General features: G+C 31.9%; 1 protein-coding gene across 1 annotated transcript; it reads right to left on the reverse strand.

Moving 5' to 3' along the window:
• Positions 1–1,092: 1,092 nt before the first annotated feature.
• LOC130657168 (uncharacterized) lies at positions 1,093–19,115 on the reverse strand. Its single transcript, XM_057460133.1, has 37 exons — positions 18,866–19,115; positions 18,616–18,664; positions 18,083–18,174; positions 17,924–18,008; positions 17,582–17,652; positions 13,167–13,218; positions 12,628–12,746; positions 12,065–12,166; positions 11,636–11,693; positions 11,304–11,342; positions 10,750–10,784; positions 10,619–10,654; positions 10,108–10,156; positions 9,692–9,815; positions 9,293–9,339; positions 8,651–8,701; positions 8,412–8,486; positions 7,750–7,842; positions 7,619–7,676; positions 7,415–7,498; positions 7,274–7,336; positions 6,842–6,921; positions 6,591–6,658; positions 6,342–6,414; positions 5,516–5,581; positions 5,269–5,316; positions 4,685–4,768; positions 4,499–4,533; positions 4,338–4,416; positions 4,189–4,244; positions 3,983–4,015; positions 3,757–3,799; positions 3,606–3,661; positions 3,179–3,263; positions 2,302–2,378; positions 2,008–2,211; positions 1,093–1,796 (listed from the first exon to the last, which is right to left on the reverse strand). Exons 1-37 carry the CDS (start codon positions 18,928–18,930, stop codon positions 1,619–1,621), a joined length of 2,712 nt encoding a protein of 903 aa, XP_057316116.1. The 5' UTR covers positions 18,931–19,115; the 3' UTR covers positions 1,093–1,618.
• Between the last annotated feature and the right edge of the window lie 431 nt (positions 19,116–19,546).

A 19,546-nucleotide genomic window follows, 5' to 3' on the forward strand; every position in this document is an offset into this window, starting at 1 on the left:
AATGTGTTACACTGATGGCGTAATTGACGATAACGATATTGATGTTACGTAAAAAAAGTTTCATTGACAAGACATGAAAAAAATACAAGTTTGTTAAACGCCCCTTTCTTTAAATGCCTTCCTCGAAAAAAAATAACACGTTACGGATTTAGTTCATTAGATTTTTCCTTATAAATTTCCACTGTCGAGTCTACTCCATTTCATTTTGGGTGCACTATGTTTTCAACCTTGTCCCTAGGTTCTTGTTCTAAGCAGTTATTACGAAGTTACCAACAGCGGGGGCGCTATTAAATTCATTAAACAGCAAAATACCCTGGAAGCCATGTCACTATGTTCAAATTTTGAGTATTCTAATTGGCCAAAAAAGCCTGGAAAAAGTTTTATGCAGGGGAATATCTGTATTTCGAAGTTGCAACGGTCAAGAAATTGTTTCAAAATTTGAAAATCGAGCTGGAGAGCGACAGATAGTGGTCAAGGTGCGTGTTTAAGGGAGAAGATCGAGAGTTAGGGTAGAGTCCACTGTACTCTGTGGAAGGAGTTGTCAAAACCTCGGTTCTAACTTGCGATTTCCGTGTGATGCGCTTGACTGTTTGTAGAATTCTATATAGCAACCAATAAAACGGTGTATTGGAGAAGAGAAGAGTGGGACGATAAAAATTCTTACACGATAATTTTATGTAAGCTTATGGAAATTTCTGCAATGTACAGTTTGATGTTATCTCTTCTATGATAGGGGGATTCGGATAAGACAATAGATTTGTCAAGAACTTGTTAGCTCTATTCTGAAATAAAATTGGTATTATTTTCAACCAATCTGACAAAATTGTAATATTTTTACTGAAAAAATCGAGAATAATAGTCTAGAATCGCAATAATCTTTCTGGTATCATTTTGTTCAATCATGAAGGGAAGCAACACTGTCTAATAGAAGGTTCCAAAAATTTACGTGAGAACAATTACGTCCACCGTAGGTTTTCACTGCTGATTTTAATTTCACGAGACTTAAATTAACTGACTCCCTGAATTTTAAGGGATTTTTCATACAACCCTTAGTTGACTAACTATTGGAACTAAAAAGTTATTCTAGAAAACTAAAAATGGGAGAACATCTTTTCTGAAAAAACAAAATATAAGAAATAATTGGAACAATAGGTGGTCTGAGTACGAGTCATGGAACACATGAATACACACATTACAAAGTTTAATTCTGCGACAGATGGGTCAAAAAACTAACTATATTCATGAAACAAAAATTTGCGATCAGCAGATACGAACTCTTTCTTAACAGTAAAAGAAAAAGAAGTTATGAAATATTTTTACCGCCACATAAACACAAACATGATTGGATAAGAAACTGTTACTGAAAAATATGTTTAACAACTTTAGCTCAATTGAAGCTACGCAACCAACACTAAGACTCGGTTTCCAACATAAAACGCAACCCGTGGAGCAACTGCTGTACAACAGTCATCATTACGGGACTTTATTGGGAACTCATGCACAAACATGTGTCGAAGAGATTTCTATCTATGCAACAGTTGCACCACAATTACAGATTTTATCGGGAACCAAGTCAAAGTTTTGTGTAGACTGATAATTCTTTTCATTGGTTTCCACTTTATTCTTCAGCTACAGGGGTCATCACAGTTCGTTTAACAATGGGATCCTTTATAAACTGCGGCAAGATCGAGCTGCGACGTCTTATTGAAGACGTGCGTCTTTTGGCCACACCCGCTGCTGTCGGCTGTTCAGTGATGTCCATTTGATCTTGATAATGCTGCAGTGACGCGAGATAGCTAGAAAACGTACGAATTAAAAATTGTAAATATTTTTCTAATGATGGTATTTAAATTACTAACAGGGGCCAGAAACCGCTCAATTTGTTAGCCAGTATGTTAGCTTTTAACTACTTTGTTTAAATGTAAAAAATATTGTCAACATCTTACTTGAAGCTGTCTTGATTACCCAACCAGAAAAAGAAGACCAAAGACCACAATCCCTTCTTACCGTAACTCTTGTTGGCGCTTTTGTACTTCGGCTTCTGCTTCGTGTTCTTTCGCTGTTCGTATTTTAAAAACGAAAAATGTGATACTCAGGAATACTGCACATATAACAGCCCCAATTGTTATCGACAACCCAATAATTAACGTACGGCTATCGTCCGGCACATTTATAACTTCGACGACGATGTAAGATTGAAGTTCGCACAAACTAAAACAAAATTGAGCTTTTGGAGATAAAAAAAGTGATTCTTTATGACGCTGATAGAAAATAAGGAAGAAAAATAATGGTTACACATACCTTACTGAGTTGTCAAGGCTTCCATACAATACATAGGTTCCTGTTTCCATAGGAGTCAATACAGTGTGACCATCACTCTAAAAACACAACTGATTTTAAACTTTTCAATCGTTATATTAAAGGGGCTAGGAAACGATTCAATAAGCCTAATCCCCGCAATTTCTGAAGAATGGCGTGTAATAAACGGACCACTCAAAGGTCCAGGTGCAAGAAATTCTACACACTTAGAACCATATAGACATTTAGACAGCCTGTTTTTGAACAATAATTTTTTATGATGAATTTGCCACTTTTTTATTTTTATTTTCGACAAAAGAAAATTTTTCCTTTATTATTCTTTTTGGCGGTAAAGTAAGGTACGGTCTGTAAAATGTATTTAATATCAGTAAATCGAAAGTTTGTTTTGACGAGGAAACAGAAACAACACTGAGAGCTGTATTTGTTAAAAAATGCTATATTACCAGCTTTAAGAAGGTAATCAATACCCCTAAAAAGATTTAAAAAAAATTATTGTTGCTTAGACTGGTTTTATGTACAATAAACTTGTTTGTTTCTGTGCAAAATTTGGAAGGATATAGCTAGCTAGTTTAAAAGGTTTAAAGTTATTTTATTAGAAAAATTGGCTTTAAAAGCAAGATAAGTAAATCATGGATATCCAATTATGTAGGGAAATTTTCTGTCATGATTAGTAATATTTGAATGCCAATGTGATATTTAAAATGATTTAAGTTGTTGTTTTTGTCCTCACTGATCATAAACTTTTCCCCGCCATTAGCTCGACTTCCGTGTAAGTCACTAAAATCGAAAACCAATTGCCGTTTCGTAGCACCTTTAATGCATATTAAACTAAAAGTTTGAAGCTGGTTAAAATATCTACCCGTAAATTTGTCTCAACATTATCTCCATAGACCAATGATAGGGGACCTTTAACTTCTAGATCATGCAACACATCATAAGTGAATCTATGATAAAAAACCCAGCTATTTATGAGCAAGTGAATACTCCACAAAATCATAGTTACTTTAGGTTGGTCCAGAATATTACTTTAAGTCGCTATTTCAGCCAGTCAAATATTTATCAAGCAAAGGTCTCGTTTCCACTGTAGCAAAAAATAAAATAAAAAACTGTTCTAAACTCGATTGGCTCAAAAAAAAGAAAGAAGAAAACTCAAAACTCAAAATTTCTACGTACACAAAAATTTCTTTGCTTCCAAAAAAATTAGACACGCGAGACAAACTTAGGATATCTCAGGCAAGAATTTTTTTGCTATTTCATGGCATATTACGTGAGAATAACATCCGTACATTTTCATATATATGTGTAACTCTTCGTCAAGCTGCAACTTTGAACAAGTCGTACGCTGAAAAAAGAAGCAAGTTTGAACATGTCACAAACTCAACTCACGACAGCTGATTAAACTTGACTAAGCGATGAGAAAAAACAAAATTACTGCACCTCTTCAGTAAGTCCAGGCAATGAAATAGAATTGGAGAATTCTCTAAACAATAAGTCTTGATCATTATATAATTTTCCCTTCTTATTGGTCAAGTGCGTACAGTCTGCAAACGGACAAGGTTTTTGTTAAGAGGAATGACACATCTTATTGACGTCAGTGACGACACTAAACTTTTTCCACATTTCTAAAGCTATACTTTCTCAGTTACTATAAACACACACTTACGTGATGTTAACTTCACTACACGATCGAGGTTTACTAGAATGTACAAGCACAATATATTTTAAAATAAAAACAAAGTTGGTATTCAAAACGAGGCTGAATTAGATATCCAAAACGAGGTTAAATCATTAGAGACAATTTTACACTTTTGATTTCATTTGCTGGAAACGCAAGTTCAAAAATTCAAACAACTGCAGAAATCTCAATACCTTGAGATTAACTGAAGATTTCTTCCAGGGAAACAGCCAATCGATAAAAACATCGTCTATAAAACAGAACAAGAATTAAGGCAGAGTAAAAACAATAAAAAACAGCATCAAATAAAAGAGCTAATAAATTTACTGTTAAGAACAATCACCTTTGGTTTGAGATATTCCGTATAATAACCATCGTAGTTTAGAGGAGCAAGTGAGACTGTCGTTGCGCGTGGATACAATCTAACATAAAGTAATATAAAAAACAGGAAAAACACAAACTACAAAAACAGGAATACAAAAAAAAGGGCGTTGATAGTCCAACCTATCACCAGATGAGTCGAGTTGAATTTCATAAGTCTAAAGTAGAATAAAAAATACGTAAAATGTAATAGAAAAGAAGAAAATACAAAACTATATTTTGCAACAATAATGCTTTGCGTCTTAATTTATGTGCGAAATTGTTGAAACTTTCCATCAGATATGAAAAAATGTTTACGGTCAAACTGACCTTATATATACCAGTAATAGATTTTTTTGTTTTCGTGCGTGTTGTAACGTTGATTAAAACCCCAGCTGAAGTATCGTATATGACCTAAACATAATTTTTTAAGAAAACCGTAGGTCAATGGTCAATTCACAAGTTAATTTCAGTTAAAAGTAAACATTGGGTAGGTTGGATGGAACGCATTAATAGGATTAGAGACAGTGTCTGCCAGAATTTTAGGTTGGATTTTTCTAAAATTTTCCTGATTTTACCCTTTTTTTCTCTCTTTTTGGGTTTTTAAGCCAAACCTGGAGACAGGCATAAAGTATTATCTTAAAGTATTACCAATAACCTATTCGTAAAATAGTTTTTCACAAAATTGCGAATATATTGCGTGCTTTTTAACTACAAAATTATTATTATATGTTAGGGCTTAGACCTTAAGTAGAGTAAGATATTTTTATGGCTCGCATATCACAACACAATAAAATAAAGTTTGTTTTTTAGATTGGAGAAGGTTGCATGACACGATGTGGTCAATTCTACTATACGCTTCCACATATCGCAAATTCCTGACATAATTTTAAACACAACAATTTAGAGCTTACCTTGATGTCATGGTTATATAAAGAGTCACCAATCAATTCAGCAGTCACCTACAACCAAATTATTAGCATTATTGTTAGCAATTATCGCTAAATGTAAATTCTTTGGTCCGTGACATGACATATACTATTACTATAACAATACATTGGAAATATTTTGACTGCAGTAATGTCTTATGGTTACAAAATTCATTTTTAAAGTGTCTACGACCACCAAAGCCATACATACAAAACAAAATGGTACACTCACTGTTAACTTGTCACACGTATCAAGATAATACAAGATATTTTTTATAGACGTGTTGAAAGCGAGAATCTAAACGGAAAAGAATATCGTTAACACATGTTTTTATATACATAGCGCTTATAAGCTTATTTAGGCGTAACGTAAGCAAATTCTCAGCCTGATTGTGTTTTTCGCCTAAGCTTATCCTAACCTGACTTTAAATTTTATTTTTATGCTTGTTAAATTATATGTAATCCTGAAGAGGTTTAACTTCATTACGGATTTAAAATACAGTCTATCTGCAGCTTTTCTTTATAAAATCGTTGATTTAATACGTTACTCTATCTGCAGCAGGTCAAAAATGTTTCGATGAAGCAAAAAGCCTCACATAGTTTCTTGTTTTATAGTAAGCCTCAAATATTTTCAATGCAATGTTTTTAGGCTTAACGTTCAAATTTATTATCCTATCTTATTAAAAACAAATAGAATGATAAATTAACAAGTGTACTAAAAAATATTTGTACAAATTTGTTTAAAAAAAGTACTTGTAGGGTGGAGGTCCTTAAACAAAGGGTGCAAATTTTACATATGTAGATAACCATTTGGAAAAGCATCAAAAGCAGTTTTTGAGATTTAGTGATGTCTATTCATTGGCGGTTTGCGCTAGTCATATGTCTTCTGTGTTGTTTCACAAAGGGTAGCTATGAGATTTATTACTGAAAATCTCGTTTTTTTGACAATCATGCTACTGAAGAATAGTAAACATATACACTTATTTTCAGGTGCTATGGTAACCTTAAACATAAACAAAAGCATTAGACGTTCAATTCAATAGAGCTAAAAAACTTACCGAGTTTTTCAAACCGTTAGTCGCAGCTTGAAGTTCTACTAAGATTGGAGTTGGCTCAACAAACTGCGACGAACTATAGTTAAAAACGAAAAACAAGTGCCAGTGATATCATCATCTATAGAGCATATATTGAACTTTATAAACAAACACCATGATAACTTATAACACAAAAATGCGTTACAGTAATTTGTAAGCAATACTTCACACAGTAGAAACGTCGAGCAAACATGAAGTAACGCCAGAACCTACTTGTTCATCCAGATCGTGTAAAAAACACCATCCACTGAAAATAAACGACTGTTAACGCCAAGGAAAATCTATAAAGATGTTTCTGATATTAGTTTTGAATAAGAATTGTATTTCTTTTAGCCACACAGCTAGAACATACAAATTTATGGAAATTTTGCGATCGAAAGAACAGCCACGACGATAACAGCAACGACAACTCATATAAAATTTGCTAATCAACCAAGTGATAAACCAGAAATATTTTAACTTACATGATAAACATTTATTGCACCATATTGAATATACAGAGCATAGCCAGTTGACATCAAAACAATCAATGTACCGTCGGATACTAAAAATATAAACATGTATAAGACAATAACTACACGTTATCTTTAACATAATGTTCTGCTTCATGTGGAGCTTATCGCAAAAATTTTAAATAACTAAAGGTTTGTATAACCTACACATGCTTACAAGAATCTTACAGAAAACATTGTGCTCGTTGAAGTTAAAAGAACATTTGAGTTGTGGCAAAAAATGCGTTATTTCGCTGGAGTTAAAATTACGCCTGGTTGGTTACTTATTTAAAGCCCTAATATTTCTTCAATTTGGAGTTATGTTGATTAAGTTCTTCCCTTTTAAAAAAAAGCGAGTATTAGTTAATACAATACAGACAAAGCAGTAATTTAAATCTAACTTACTTGAAGTCTGGATCAAGTGACCATCTGCCTCAGTAAATTTATATCTCATCCTGAGAGTGTCATCTAAAGAGAAAGTTACTTTTATCAAGTAAAACCACAAAAAATACCGCAACTAGATGAAAACAAAACAAACGAACAAACCTTGAAGTTGGTAAATATTATCTTCAGAAAAGAAAACCATATCATACGAGTAAACAGGAAAAAACATAAAGCTTGCAACGTCAACTAAAACAAATCTTATGGTTAATGAATTTATCCTGCAAACATGACAACAGAAAGTTCACGTGGACAGTCTGATCTTCTTAAAGTTTTGAAGCTTTAATTTAAGGGCGTGTGAGCACAAACCTGCTGTTGACAACACAAACTGCCATGAGCTGTTGGACAGATAAAAATCAACAACATACTGCAAAGAAAAGAAATTTGTACATAGCAAAATTTGAAATACTTTGAGAAAAAGACTAGTATAAAACACCTACATTGTAGCACTGTTCAGAGAAGTTGCAATTCAAATACAAAATTCGAACAAGATCAAGTGCCACGGAAATCTCCATATGTCGAATGTGACAATACTTAAAAGAAGAATATTTTTTAAACAATACAAAAACTAAGCCTCCTTAGATCTACGGGTTTTTGGGTAGGACGCGGTTTGGCCCAAGCACCATACTTTTGAAGATTAGTAGCTCAGGTTGTGAAAAATTGTAGATGTGTAATATTCCTGAATTCAACAGGAATATTACACTTCTACAGATTGACGAGTGAAATTTAATGAGCATTGCAATCTCCATGAATTGTTGAATGACACGTAATGCAACCAAAACAATCACCATGAATTGATGAGTGGAACGTAATGCAACCAGAACACTGAAATCTCTATGAATTAATAAATGGCATGTAATGCAATGGGAACACTGTTATCTGTATGAATTAATAAATGGCCATGTAATGCAATGGGAACATGTTATCTGTTTGGATTGATGAATAGCATAAAATGCAACAAGAACACTGTAATCTCTTTGGATTAAAAAGTGAGATATAATTCACGTGGAATATCGCCAGTGGAGTGGAGCCATCTACGGATTAATGAGTGGAGTAGATAATAGATCAGAAACACAAACAGTTTAAAAAAAAGCTCACTTACCATATCTCCACACAACGGTACTTGATATTTTGTTAGTGTTTTGTTGGAGATATCATAAATGTAAAACCATCCTGACTAAATAATGAACATTACAAGTTTTTTGAGGTACTCTCACCGCGTTTTCAAAGTCTCTTCAGATATAACACATTCGTATACTAAAACAACCACAACCTACATCAACAAATATTTAGTAGTGTTCTGACACTGTCGTTCGTTGTAGTAACAATGAATATACTTACATACTTTAAATAATTCAAAGTGAGAATAAAATCACACGAGATATTCAAGCCCTAAAAGTAACATATAAATATCAACATGTTTTTCTTCTTGATAAATATTTCTCTGGATAATCTCTGGTTCCAGTAAATATTAATAATAATAAGGGTTCTGTAATGAAGACACTAAGCTTCTAATATAGCAACTTAAACTGCGCAAGCACGACAAACAATACTAGAAAACTGATAAGATATCAATTGTATTTTTATGCCATGTGAGGGTTAATATACAAAAAGATTGTTGCTATCATGGCTTAGTTGAAGTTTGAACTCGTAACCTTCTATATTAGAAGCACCCTTCACCATAGGTAAGTACTTGCCAATCCAGTGAAAATTTTGTCTTTATAAAAGATATTGAAGAACTTGACAAACAAAATATGTTTTAAATAACAAAATGTCAATTTTTTGTTGCATCGTTAGTCTTAAAACAAAACATTCGAATATATTCGAATGTAGCTACATGTAGTAGTGTGCTACATATATTACCAAATGTTAGGAGAAAAAATAAAGGTGTTATGAAAAAGTAAGTTTTGGTACCATGTAAATTTTGTTTATGACATAAAAACCACATTTAATTTTAGCTTTGTTTTCATTTTAGCAACATACCTTTGGAATGTTGTTGCATGAGTAAAAGTTCATCCACATTTCATCATCTATAAGAAGATGCATCTTTATTTGAAGAAAAACACACTGTAATTTGACGAATGATTGACTAGAATAAATTGAAAATGAACAAAAAAAGATAAGTCTAAAACACAAACTTAATACGGTGAGGGAAAAACATGTTAAAATAATTTCATCGTTGTCACTACATTTTATATCCCGACAACACATCAAATAAATTTTTAATTCCTCTGTTGCTACTCCAAGTTGTGTACTTCTCACTTCAACGATCAAATTCGTGATTTTTCAGTGCCATTTTTCGTGGCACTTTTCAATCCAATTTCATACAATAATTTTCCCATACCATCAAACTTACAACGAAGCGCATGAGATAATATTTACCTTCTGGTACAACGTACTGTTCTCCATTTTTATCGATAAGAACTAACTTATATTTAAACCTGCTGTTAATACCATATACTGCAATGTGATTCCTCAACATGAGAATGTCTTCTACAATATAATTCTGAACAAAGAAGACATATGATATAACCTTTGATTCAGACATACAAATTTCATTCATTTTTGTCTTTCATTAATAAAAATGTTGTGAGTGACACCCACAAAGGACTTTCGTAATAACCAAAGAACCTGGGAATGAAACGAGCAAAGGTCCAAAATATTAGTTGAGATAGATAAAGAAGTGTTCGTTGTAAAGTGTTTTAGACATCGAGACCATTACATTATTTAATGACACTGGATAGTGGTGCACAGATGCAAATGTGATCAAATAATAACAAATAAATAAAAAATATTACTAATGGTTCACCAGATTCCACATTGCGTACGAAACAAAGCAAGTTAAGCCTAACACGAAATAAAAAATGAAAAAATAGTAGTTTCTGCTTACAAAACCAAATTCATGAACACACACGCTGATTACATAAAAGAATCGATGAGTGAGCAGCGAAAGTAGCATTGGATTTTGGTTAAGAGGTTTTAAAGCAAAACGCATTGTCTGTTGCTGCTGCAAAGTCTGGCTCATACGCTTAGTTCAAATTACCATCAAATATTTTGATGAAAAAAAAAGAAATGTTAATGTTACAACTAATCAGGTTTTCAGCATAGTTCAAGGATACGTTATACGTTATGAGAATAATTTTTCAAATCATGACAAAAAATTACCCCTGGCAAAAAATGTAAAACGTAGAGAATTTAAAGGTTGTTTTTTTTCAAAACAAGTCCGAATAAAAGTTAGAAAAAGTCACATTAAAAATGATTATTTACAAAACTTTAGAAAGGATATAATACATTGAATTGGGTACTAACCAGCTAGCATTTAATTTGCACTGTGAGCTGTCTTCTCTATATTATATATAAAAGAAATAGAAAAAATAACACAGAAATATTGGAATAGCTTTCGATGTGTATGAAAAGTAAGCATTAAAAAATAGACGTACAGGAATACTATGCCAACATGTGATGAGTATGGATCCTGTAACGAAATAATCGAACTGACCAATAAACACATGTAAATGAAAGCTTGCTTTACTGTAGCATGTTTAATAAAAGCTTAGTAAAAAGTCAAATTTAAAAAGGGTATTTAAATACATTACTTTCCAGATATTTCAATTTTATTGTGATTAAGTATCCCTAGCATTGGTCAAATGCGTTGCAAGAACAGAATTAGTGAGTGGTCGCACACATAACATTCTCCATGGAAAGGTAATAAGGAAAAAATAACATGCATATCTAATTTCTTTTGTGAATTAAAAGGTAAAAACATTTTTTTTCTTTGCAATTTTGCATAAATTTGACAGTATCTATATCTTTAGCTGAAGTGAAAGTAGTGTGCGAAAAAAGTCAGTCAAGTCAGAAGTTATACACAGTTGCCAAAGCTAAAATTATATCCTTCTTCTTTGCAAACATACAAAAACATTCCAGCATGTTTAATAAACAAACACATATATTACAGTTGATTCATGTATAGATTCACAAGAGTTCTAATGTTTACCTGTTTAAAGAACTCCTTTACTTCACTTTTAATGTAGCCCTAACATTAAAATCAAACCGGAAATTTTGAGAAATAACACAGCTTCTTTCTATACTAGCCTTATACTATATCTGAATACAAATAATTAACGTTTTCTGATAAACACTGCGTGGATTTCTGAAGGTGTATGTATTGCCAAATCAGTGATAGGTCTTCAGAATTATCGTGCATTGAAACGTACATCGAGATTGTGATATTTGATACCGAGAAATGCGATTTCACACAAACAAAAACAAAACATTCAAAAAATATTATTTGTCACTAACACTTTCATATAAAACAATACAACCTACTAAATTTTTCAACACACTTTGATTGTATTTGAACTGTGACAATCTTGTCTGAAACGACCTAAAACAGATACCATAGCTCGTTTTATGAAGTTAAAATAAATGCTGGGAGATCAGTAGGGGAAGACCATATCCTCCCCTTTTTCCCCTTTAAATTATTAACACTAAAAAGGAGTACCTTGTCAAACAATTAATCTTTATGTCCTGATAAAATCTTTTATTTACATTCTTGATTGGCACAATTCTTGCAAATAACATGGAAACTGTTAAATGGTCAAACGCACGAAAACTTTTATGAAAAAGCACTTGTTTGACTTATAGCTAACACAATATCGTAACTGCACTAAAAGTCATTTTTTGTAGAGAACAACCTCGAATAAACGATCCTCGAAGAAACATACAGAAAAAAGAATAAATATTAGTATAATATACCTGATAAAACAACCCTTGTTGATTGGTACATTTAATGCTGACTCAGCTACTAATAACACAGAATCTCCTGGAGATTGAAAGGAAATAACACCTGACCAAGCACTAAAAAAAATATTTGTCTGCTTGGTACTATTTTTACTAGCTTTATACTTTCTTCTACTTCTTACCTTTTATACAGGCCACAAAATTTTAGTAATTTACATAGCAGTGCAAAAAGCAAGAACAGAAGCAGTGGAAGTTACTAACATAACACTCTAACACACGTGACTATAAAAAAATCTCTACCAATATACATTTTAACGCAATGAAACTTGTGAAATATAATCCAATTTAAACTGAAACCTAGCCCTAGTCCCCTACACACATGGTTCTAAAAAAAGGAGGATAAAACTCGAGAAAAACTTGAGATTTTAAAACCAAATCAGCTTGGTCAGATAATTTTGGATTAATCAGTTATTTGTAAACATCTCACAAATTAAAAAAAGTTTTGCTTGAAACAGATGAACGATGATTTATCTACACAAATGATGACTATGTTAAACAAAGCAAAGTAATGCAGCTACCTTTTGTTATCAAAAGTCAGCTGGAGCTGTGTATCTTCCTCGTTCAATGTATTGTTAACCAAAATAAGTTGAGGATGTTCTCCTAATTTATGAACTCTAATGGTTATCTCTTTTTCCTCCTACAATAAAAATAACTGAAACAGTTAGTATATATAGAAAGAGGACATTTTTGTATATTTTAGATGTCAAAAAATTGAAATTTCTTTTTTTTTTAAAAAAGGAGCTATAGTAAATCATCTAATAAAGATGTTACTGCTAGAAGAAACAGTTAGAAGAAGAATCTTGTTTCTACAAAATCTATCTGCATTAACGCATGCAATTTGGAATTATCATGCAGATTTTGCATAATTTTATATCTGGTAAAAATCAATATACTCATTGGAAAATTAAAATCAAAAAATTAAAATTTTTTAATTTTTTGATTTCAATTTAAGGTAAATTTTTAACTCAAACAATCTGCACGCAGGATCTGCTTAAACAAAATACAGTTAACACAAACAGGAAATAGATATTTAAAAACTGTTTAAAGTCCTACTTACGTAAGCTTGTTGGTAAGCAGAAATATTCACATTCACCTGAAACAATCCATGACTAAAAAAATAAACAGTAGTGGTCTAACATACGATAAAGTGTACAATACATCATATTAAAGAATTCATATCTTAACAATAAATAAAATGAACAAACAATTATAATATTGTTTCAACTTTAATATTTCAAATCTAAAATAAGCAGAATTAAGCGGATAAGGATCGAATCCCGCTCACTGCCAGGCATTTTGTTAGTGATGAACAAAGTAGTTCTTCTACAATAAGGTTTTAATTGTTGCTTTTATTGTACAGAACCTGAAATGCTAATCAACATAATGTATAACGAACGGTATAGGAGATACAAGTGTGTAGAAATTTCGCTGACGTCATATACATTAGGTACAAAACAATTGGACTTCAAATTTTTGGACTTTTTTATTTTCGGACGTTTTTTGGTTCTAATTTTAGACGTTTGCTTAATTTTTGTAAAGCTCCAAATTACTGAGAGAGACACGAAAATTTTGAAGCAACTGAGAAAACTATGAATCAATATAGACATTAAAGTTAAAGTGAGAGTGAAAGTTTTATTATTACATACATCTTTGATTACATATTTTACAATAGATGTTTGAAAGGGTCCTCATCTCCGAAATCTTTTTGAGGATCTAAAGCCTCGGTGATTGAGGCAGCTTTAAAACCATTTACAATAAGTTGCTCAGAATTTCGCAACTTGTCGTACAAACTTATAAGCCAGCGCGCATGGATGAGTTTCATTCTGTATAGTCGAGTGTCAACATCAACTTTATATCCATCGTCGAACTGCTTTTGTGTTTTGTCAGTGTACCACTTCTGAAACTTATATTTCAGAAAACCTTTATCTACTCTGTTAACATTTATGTCGAGGGGTTGAAACTTGTGAGTCAAATTTGAGGGGACGTGTACATGCACAAGATCGTTTGCAAGCAAGAAATCTGCATAAGGTTTTGTAGTCTGTCCTTTAAACACATCATAGATCAGTAAACACTTCTGATCGTTCGGAAGACCTACTTTTCTTTCAACTCTTTCACATATGGGATAAAATCTTCTTGGACATGTTGAATGACAAGGTCTTCATTACTCCAGTCATTGAGAGAGTGAGTTACATAAAACCTATGTGGAAACTCAATGACTTGCTGATGACAGCGGTCTGTTTTTCCAGTGTAAATCAGCCGCATTGGCAAGAATTTGCCAGTGGCAGAAACAGTGAAGGTGCCAGTTATTTATTTTCCTTTTTCTTTACGCTTTACTGGCACAGATTTTGCTCCTTCAAAATCCAAAGTACGATTTTCAACTGTAATATAAGATAAAGGGGTCTGATCGAAGTTTAGAACAAGTTCTTTTGGGATGTCGTACCATTTGATTAAAGCTTGAATTTTACGTTGAAATGTCAACTGCTCTTCTTTTAATTTTTCGACATTGTGGCCATTCTCTTCACCATTCTCTTCTCCGAACGTTCCACTTTGTTTAAAACATTCCGAGCCCAATTACTTGTGAATTTCAAATGCCCTCTATGGTTAACGAGCATGGTCCTATCATTCGCAACAACAATTTCTTTTACGATAGCATTGATGACATTGTAACAGATAGGCGCACCTTTGAGACGCAAAGCCTTGATAGTTTGAATAGCTTTTTTCATAATTTCTTCTGGAAGAAGATTAGGACGACCTCGTTTTTTTCTTGAAATATGCTTGAATTCGTATACTGCTTGTTTACGGAGATTTGGGAAATCTACTTGATATTTCCTGACAGCACTTGCAATGCTTGTACTTGATGCGTAACAACCAATTTCTCTGGAGAATATTTCAAATATTTAGTGCTGCGACCTAAAAGAAAAGAAAATAGTTTGTAAAAATATGGTCTTGTAATTGCACCAATATCTATGTAGCAACCCCACATGGGGTGATAAAAACTCGATATTTATTGGTTCAATCAAATATTGTCCATATTTAGAAGATACCTTTTTTACAGACTAACGTAGAACAATTAAAATTGATATCTTTAAATGTATTTTTTTGCGATTACATCTACTCACTTATCAATTTTCTTGAGCGTCTCAGCCACTGATTCAGATTCGACTCTGCTTATTCCTGTATTGGAGCTTTTGTCGCTTGAAACTTCCTGAAAATGTTCAACCACCGTTTTTCCTGGTTTTTTTTAAGTAATGAAAAAGAGCCATTCTTCTTGCTTCACGATGATTGCAACTGGAGATCAAGTTTCAATCACATTCCGCAGCGTCGTTTTATTTTGGAATTCCAATTCGATTCAAAACATTCGATTAGAATAAAAAAAATGAGTCGCATTCATACAAATATCATCTACACGTACGATTCTCGAGTCTGCGAACAAACAAAACAGGATAATGGAAGTAACTGTGGAAATGGAAATTGCTTCTCGAGGTTGGCATGTTTATGGGAAAACTGTTCGGCAAAGTCGACGAAAGGGGGAAAAATTAACAGCAGAAAAAGAAAAAACACGAGATGCCTTAGATGTAGATTCTTATGCCGTGGCTTGGATGTTGAAAAGAAAAAACAAAATAACAGCAGGTCATGTAGGTCAAATGAAAAAAACACTAGAATACTAAAATATCTGGAGCAAATCATAAGAAAAAACTATGAACCGAAACTTGAATATAATGATGAAAATGATGCTGAAACATCCGAACCTGATGAAATTGATGAAGAGAGACATGAAATTGACGATGTCATTTTCATTGACCAAGACGAGGAAGAGAAAGAAAAATAAATTTTGTATAAATAACAAATCTTAAAAAAAAGTTCCATTGATAAAAATAAAGTGTTTTGAAAAGTTTGGAGAAAAATAGTGGTTTAAAAAATTTCGGACGTTATTAAATTCGGACTTTTCAAATGTCACTTAATTGGTTATTACCAAAATGTAACAAATTATATTTTGTTTTAGATCAATTTTTAGAAAGTAGTGTAGGAAATGTAAAATTTTCATTGCCTTCTACATTTTGTTTAATAAAAACGACATAAATTTATTATTTAAAAAATTTATGATGGTTAAGTAAAGAAGTAACAAAGAATTAACAAAATTGTAAAAAGAATAAAAAAAATTGACTTACTTAATCTGATATCTAGTTGTTAGCTCGTGGAAAAACTACGGGAAATATCAAGTCGTACCAAAGTCGATAAAAATATCTCGCATTTGTTATTCACAGCTTTAATATTTCGTGCGTGGTTAACACAATCCACTATTACTATGGATACAAAATATCAAGGGACAATATTTCACTTCTTTTTTCTATGACTTACTTTACTAATTTATATTTCATGTTTTTTAGATATAGAAAAATGTTAAATTTTAATAAATAAAAGTTTCATCTTGGTTCTAAGAGAGATTAATTAAATCATTAAATGGACCTAAATTATGCCAGGTGGAAAAGATCTAACAACAAATTTGACTTACCAACCTCAAAGAATTTTTAATTATAGAAATTTTTAATTATTATATATGACAAAATTTGACTTATTTTTTTCATTAGCACTTGTTTGAACGTCTAAGCAAACTGTCTATATCAGCTAATTTTATTTACAATTAATGATTTTTGTCAATTTAAGCTTGATAAAAAAAGTCACACCATTTTTGATCTTGATCTTGATCAGATTTTTAAAAGTTATTTAAACTTTTGCTTCGTTATTTAGACTATTCTTTGAACTCATGGAAATTGTACACATAAATTACTTTTTTTCACAAATATTTATACTGACTTCCACTCGAACAAATTTTGCCACGTAAAACGAAAAGGGTTGCAAAACTCAGCAAACAAAGCCATTCTTTAAAGTTGTTACTTCCCACCATATGACAAACTTGTTAAACGACACAAACACATGTTCGTAGTCTCGTCATAAAAATCTGCATGCTTTTGTTGTTGATGTTTTACATTCAGTGATATTTGTTTTGTGTATGTCCTTCTCCAAGGTGTGTGAAGTAATAGCTAGCTTTTAAGCAAAAATACAATGAAAATTAACACACCTATGTATGCTCCTAAAATTTAACCAAGCCGACTCCATGATATAAGTTTTTACTTATGAACTGAGTGAGAAAATTAACTCACATGTTATACTCTATGATGTACAACACAAAAGAAAGTTTAATTTTTTGATATAGCATTTAAAAAATATAATAAAAAGTGCAAGTTGTAAATAATTTTATTCGCCACATAACGTAATATTTTCCTTGAGAAGATTTATTTAATGGAAAAAATGAGCTCCACATAATACGCTCTTAACAACAGAGCATATGCTCTAACAGCAAAAATGTTTGATATGCAAACAGTTTTCATAAAATGGTAAACCGCCTCTATAATGGAAAAGTTTTTTATGTCATTTTGCTATGGGTTAGCAAAACGGAGTGGAACTTGGTACCTCAGTTGTATTGTTTCTATCTTCCATTGGTAGCAGTAATATGTAGGTTTGATAAACAGTGAACGATGTTCCTGAAAACATAGAACATAATGGTAACATCGGATATTTCTAATGCAAAAGATTTATGTGAGAAAAACTTTGGAAAATTTTTGGTAAAACAAACAAACAAACAAACAATGAATAGATAAATTGTGACTGAATAATATTCTACTGCGCAGCAAACTTAATTTTTTGTTTTTTTTAGTACAAATCTCTTAAATACCATGTTAGTCTAGTTATAGATAAATATATAGTCCATAAAAGAACATTATTAACCTGTATGTGCAGCTCATTCATGCTTACCGTAACAACATATTCTTTATACTTTTGCTTGACACCAAATGGATAGGTTCCTGGATTCGAACAAACCACTTCTGTGGAAACCTGACTAAATTTGTAAGAATAGAAAAAATAACATTCCACTTCATGAAAATATGATTTTTTATAAGTAGTGTATTTTACCTCTTATTTCTAATCTCACATAATGTCTCGTCAGCATACCATCTTAGACCGTTTTCACTCCATGTTGTTCTGTTGTTATATACAACCTGAAACTACAGATCATAAAGTGACAAGCTAGTGTATCCTCACAGTTAAGTATGTATGTCAAATCATAGCATTATACCAAAAATGGTCGTTAAAAAGTTGTCTATTCTTACCAAGACTATAAAGATAAAAAATGCTGTCTGAGTAAATTCTCCTTTCTTAAGTTCAACACTAGCTAAACAAACTACTTTTTTGGAAGAAACTTTGAAACTTTGTAGTTTTTAGCAATTTCCACCAAAGTCTTCAATATATATCACTATTTAAAGTTTATTTTTAAAAAACTTTTCTCCAACAAAATTTTGAGGAACACTGTTTAATATCTTGAATACTTGCTTGTACAAAAAAAATTTTCTGTACGAAAATCTTCAAACTTACGCAAATTTACTCGTTACAATGCAAAAGTTATCTTCTGTGTAAGTTCCTTTCAATTAAGTATTAACAAAACTTACTGGAACATTAGCTGCTGGTGATACACTGAACTCGTCGAACAACTGAACTCTAAACTTTCACAACATAATAACTAATGACAGAGATATGTTTGCTTAAAATACAAAAAAAATAAAATAAAAATAAAACAGTAGTATAGCGCTATATAGTAAGCTTCAGCATATTCTTTTGTTTGCTTATAACATTTCTTGCAAAATCCATAATGGTTGAAACAAAAACGGTGAATAAAAGGTAAAAATTAAAGATGCGTACCTCCAATAAGCATGCTGAGGAGGAATCAGAAGTGAAATGGTAAAAAATAACATCAAAAAACTCATTTTCTAGTCTAAAACTGAAAACGAAAGAAATCTTGAGTTGTGGTCTTACAAAACAACTATGACTTTCTAAAGATAAAGTTAAAGATAAATGATTGCTTGTCTGTATAAATTGCAGATTGTAACAACACTAGCTAATTGAACAAATTAAACAGATTAATCAAAAATTGTTGTTGTAATTATCATTCCAGCTTAACACAGCAGCCGCAAAAAAATGACACCCCCCCCCCCCCCCCAATTCACAACATCGTGGTTAAATTCTATTTTGCTTGCACAATAAGTTAATCATTCAAATGTAAAAACAGTTTATTGTGGAAAATGCATCTACCAAAGTTCCACTTGGCAGGTCATATTACAAAACAGATTGTAAATTTTTTGCTGGCGTTGATTTTTATAAATTAAACGAGCATTTGTAAAGGTTTCTTTCAAATAAATTTGTTTGTTTCGTTTAATATATAAATTTAACCAATAAATTGTTTTGTTTTGTTTGATTTGTTTGTGTGAAGATAGCAAAAGAAAAAATCACATGAAGTTAAAAAAGATGTTACAAATATTTACTGAGTGTTCTGCGATGCATGTTATTGAATCGAATACTCACTAGATTTGTCTAAAGATAATC

The sequence above is a fragment of the Hydractinia symbiolongicarpus genome, chromosome 9 (genome assembly GCF_029227915.1).
Source record: "Hydractinia symbiolongicarpus strain clone_291-10 chromosome 9, HSymV2.1, whole genome shotgun sequence".
Lineage (NCBI taxonomy): Eukaryota > Metazoa > Cnidaria > Hydrozoa > Anthoathecata > Hydractiniidae > Hydractinia > Hydractinia symbiolongicarpus.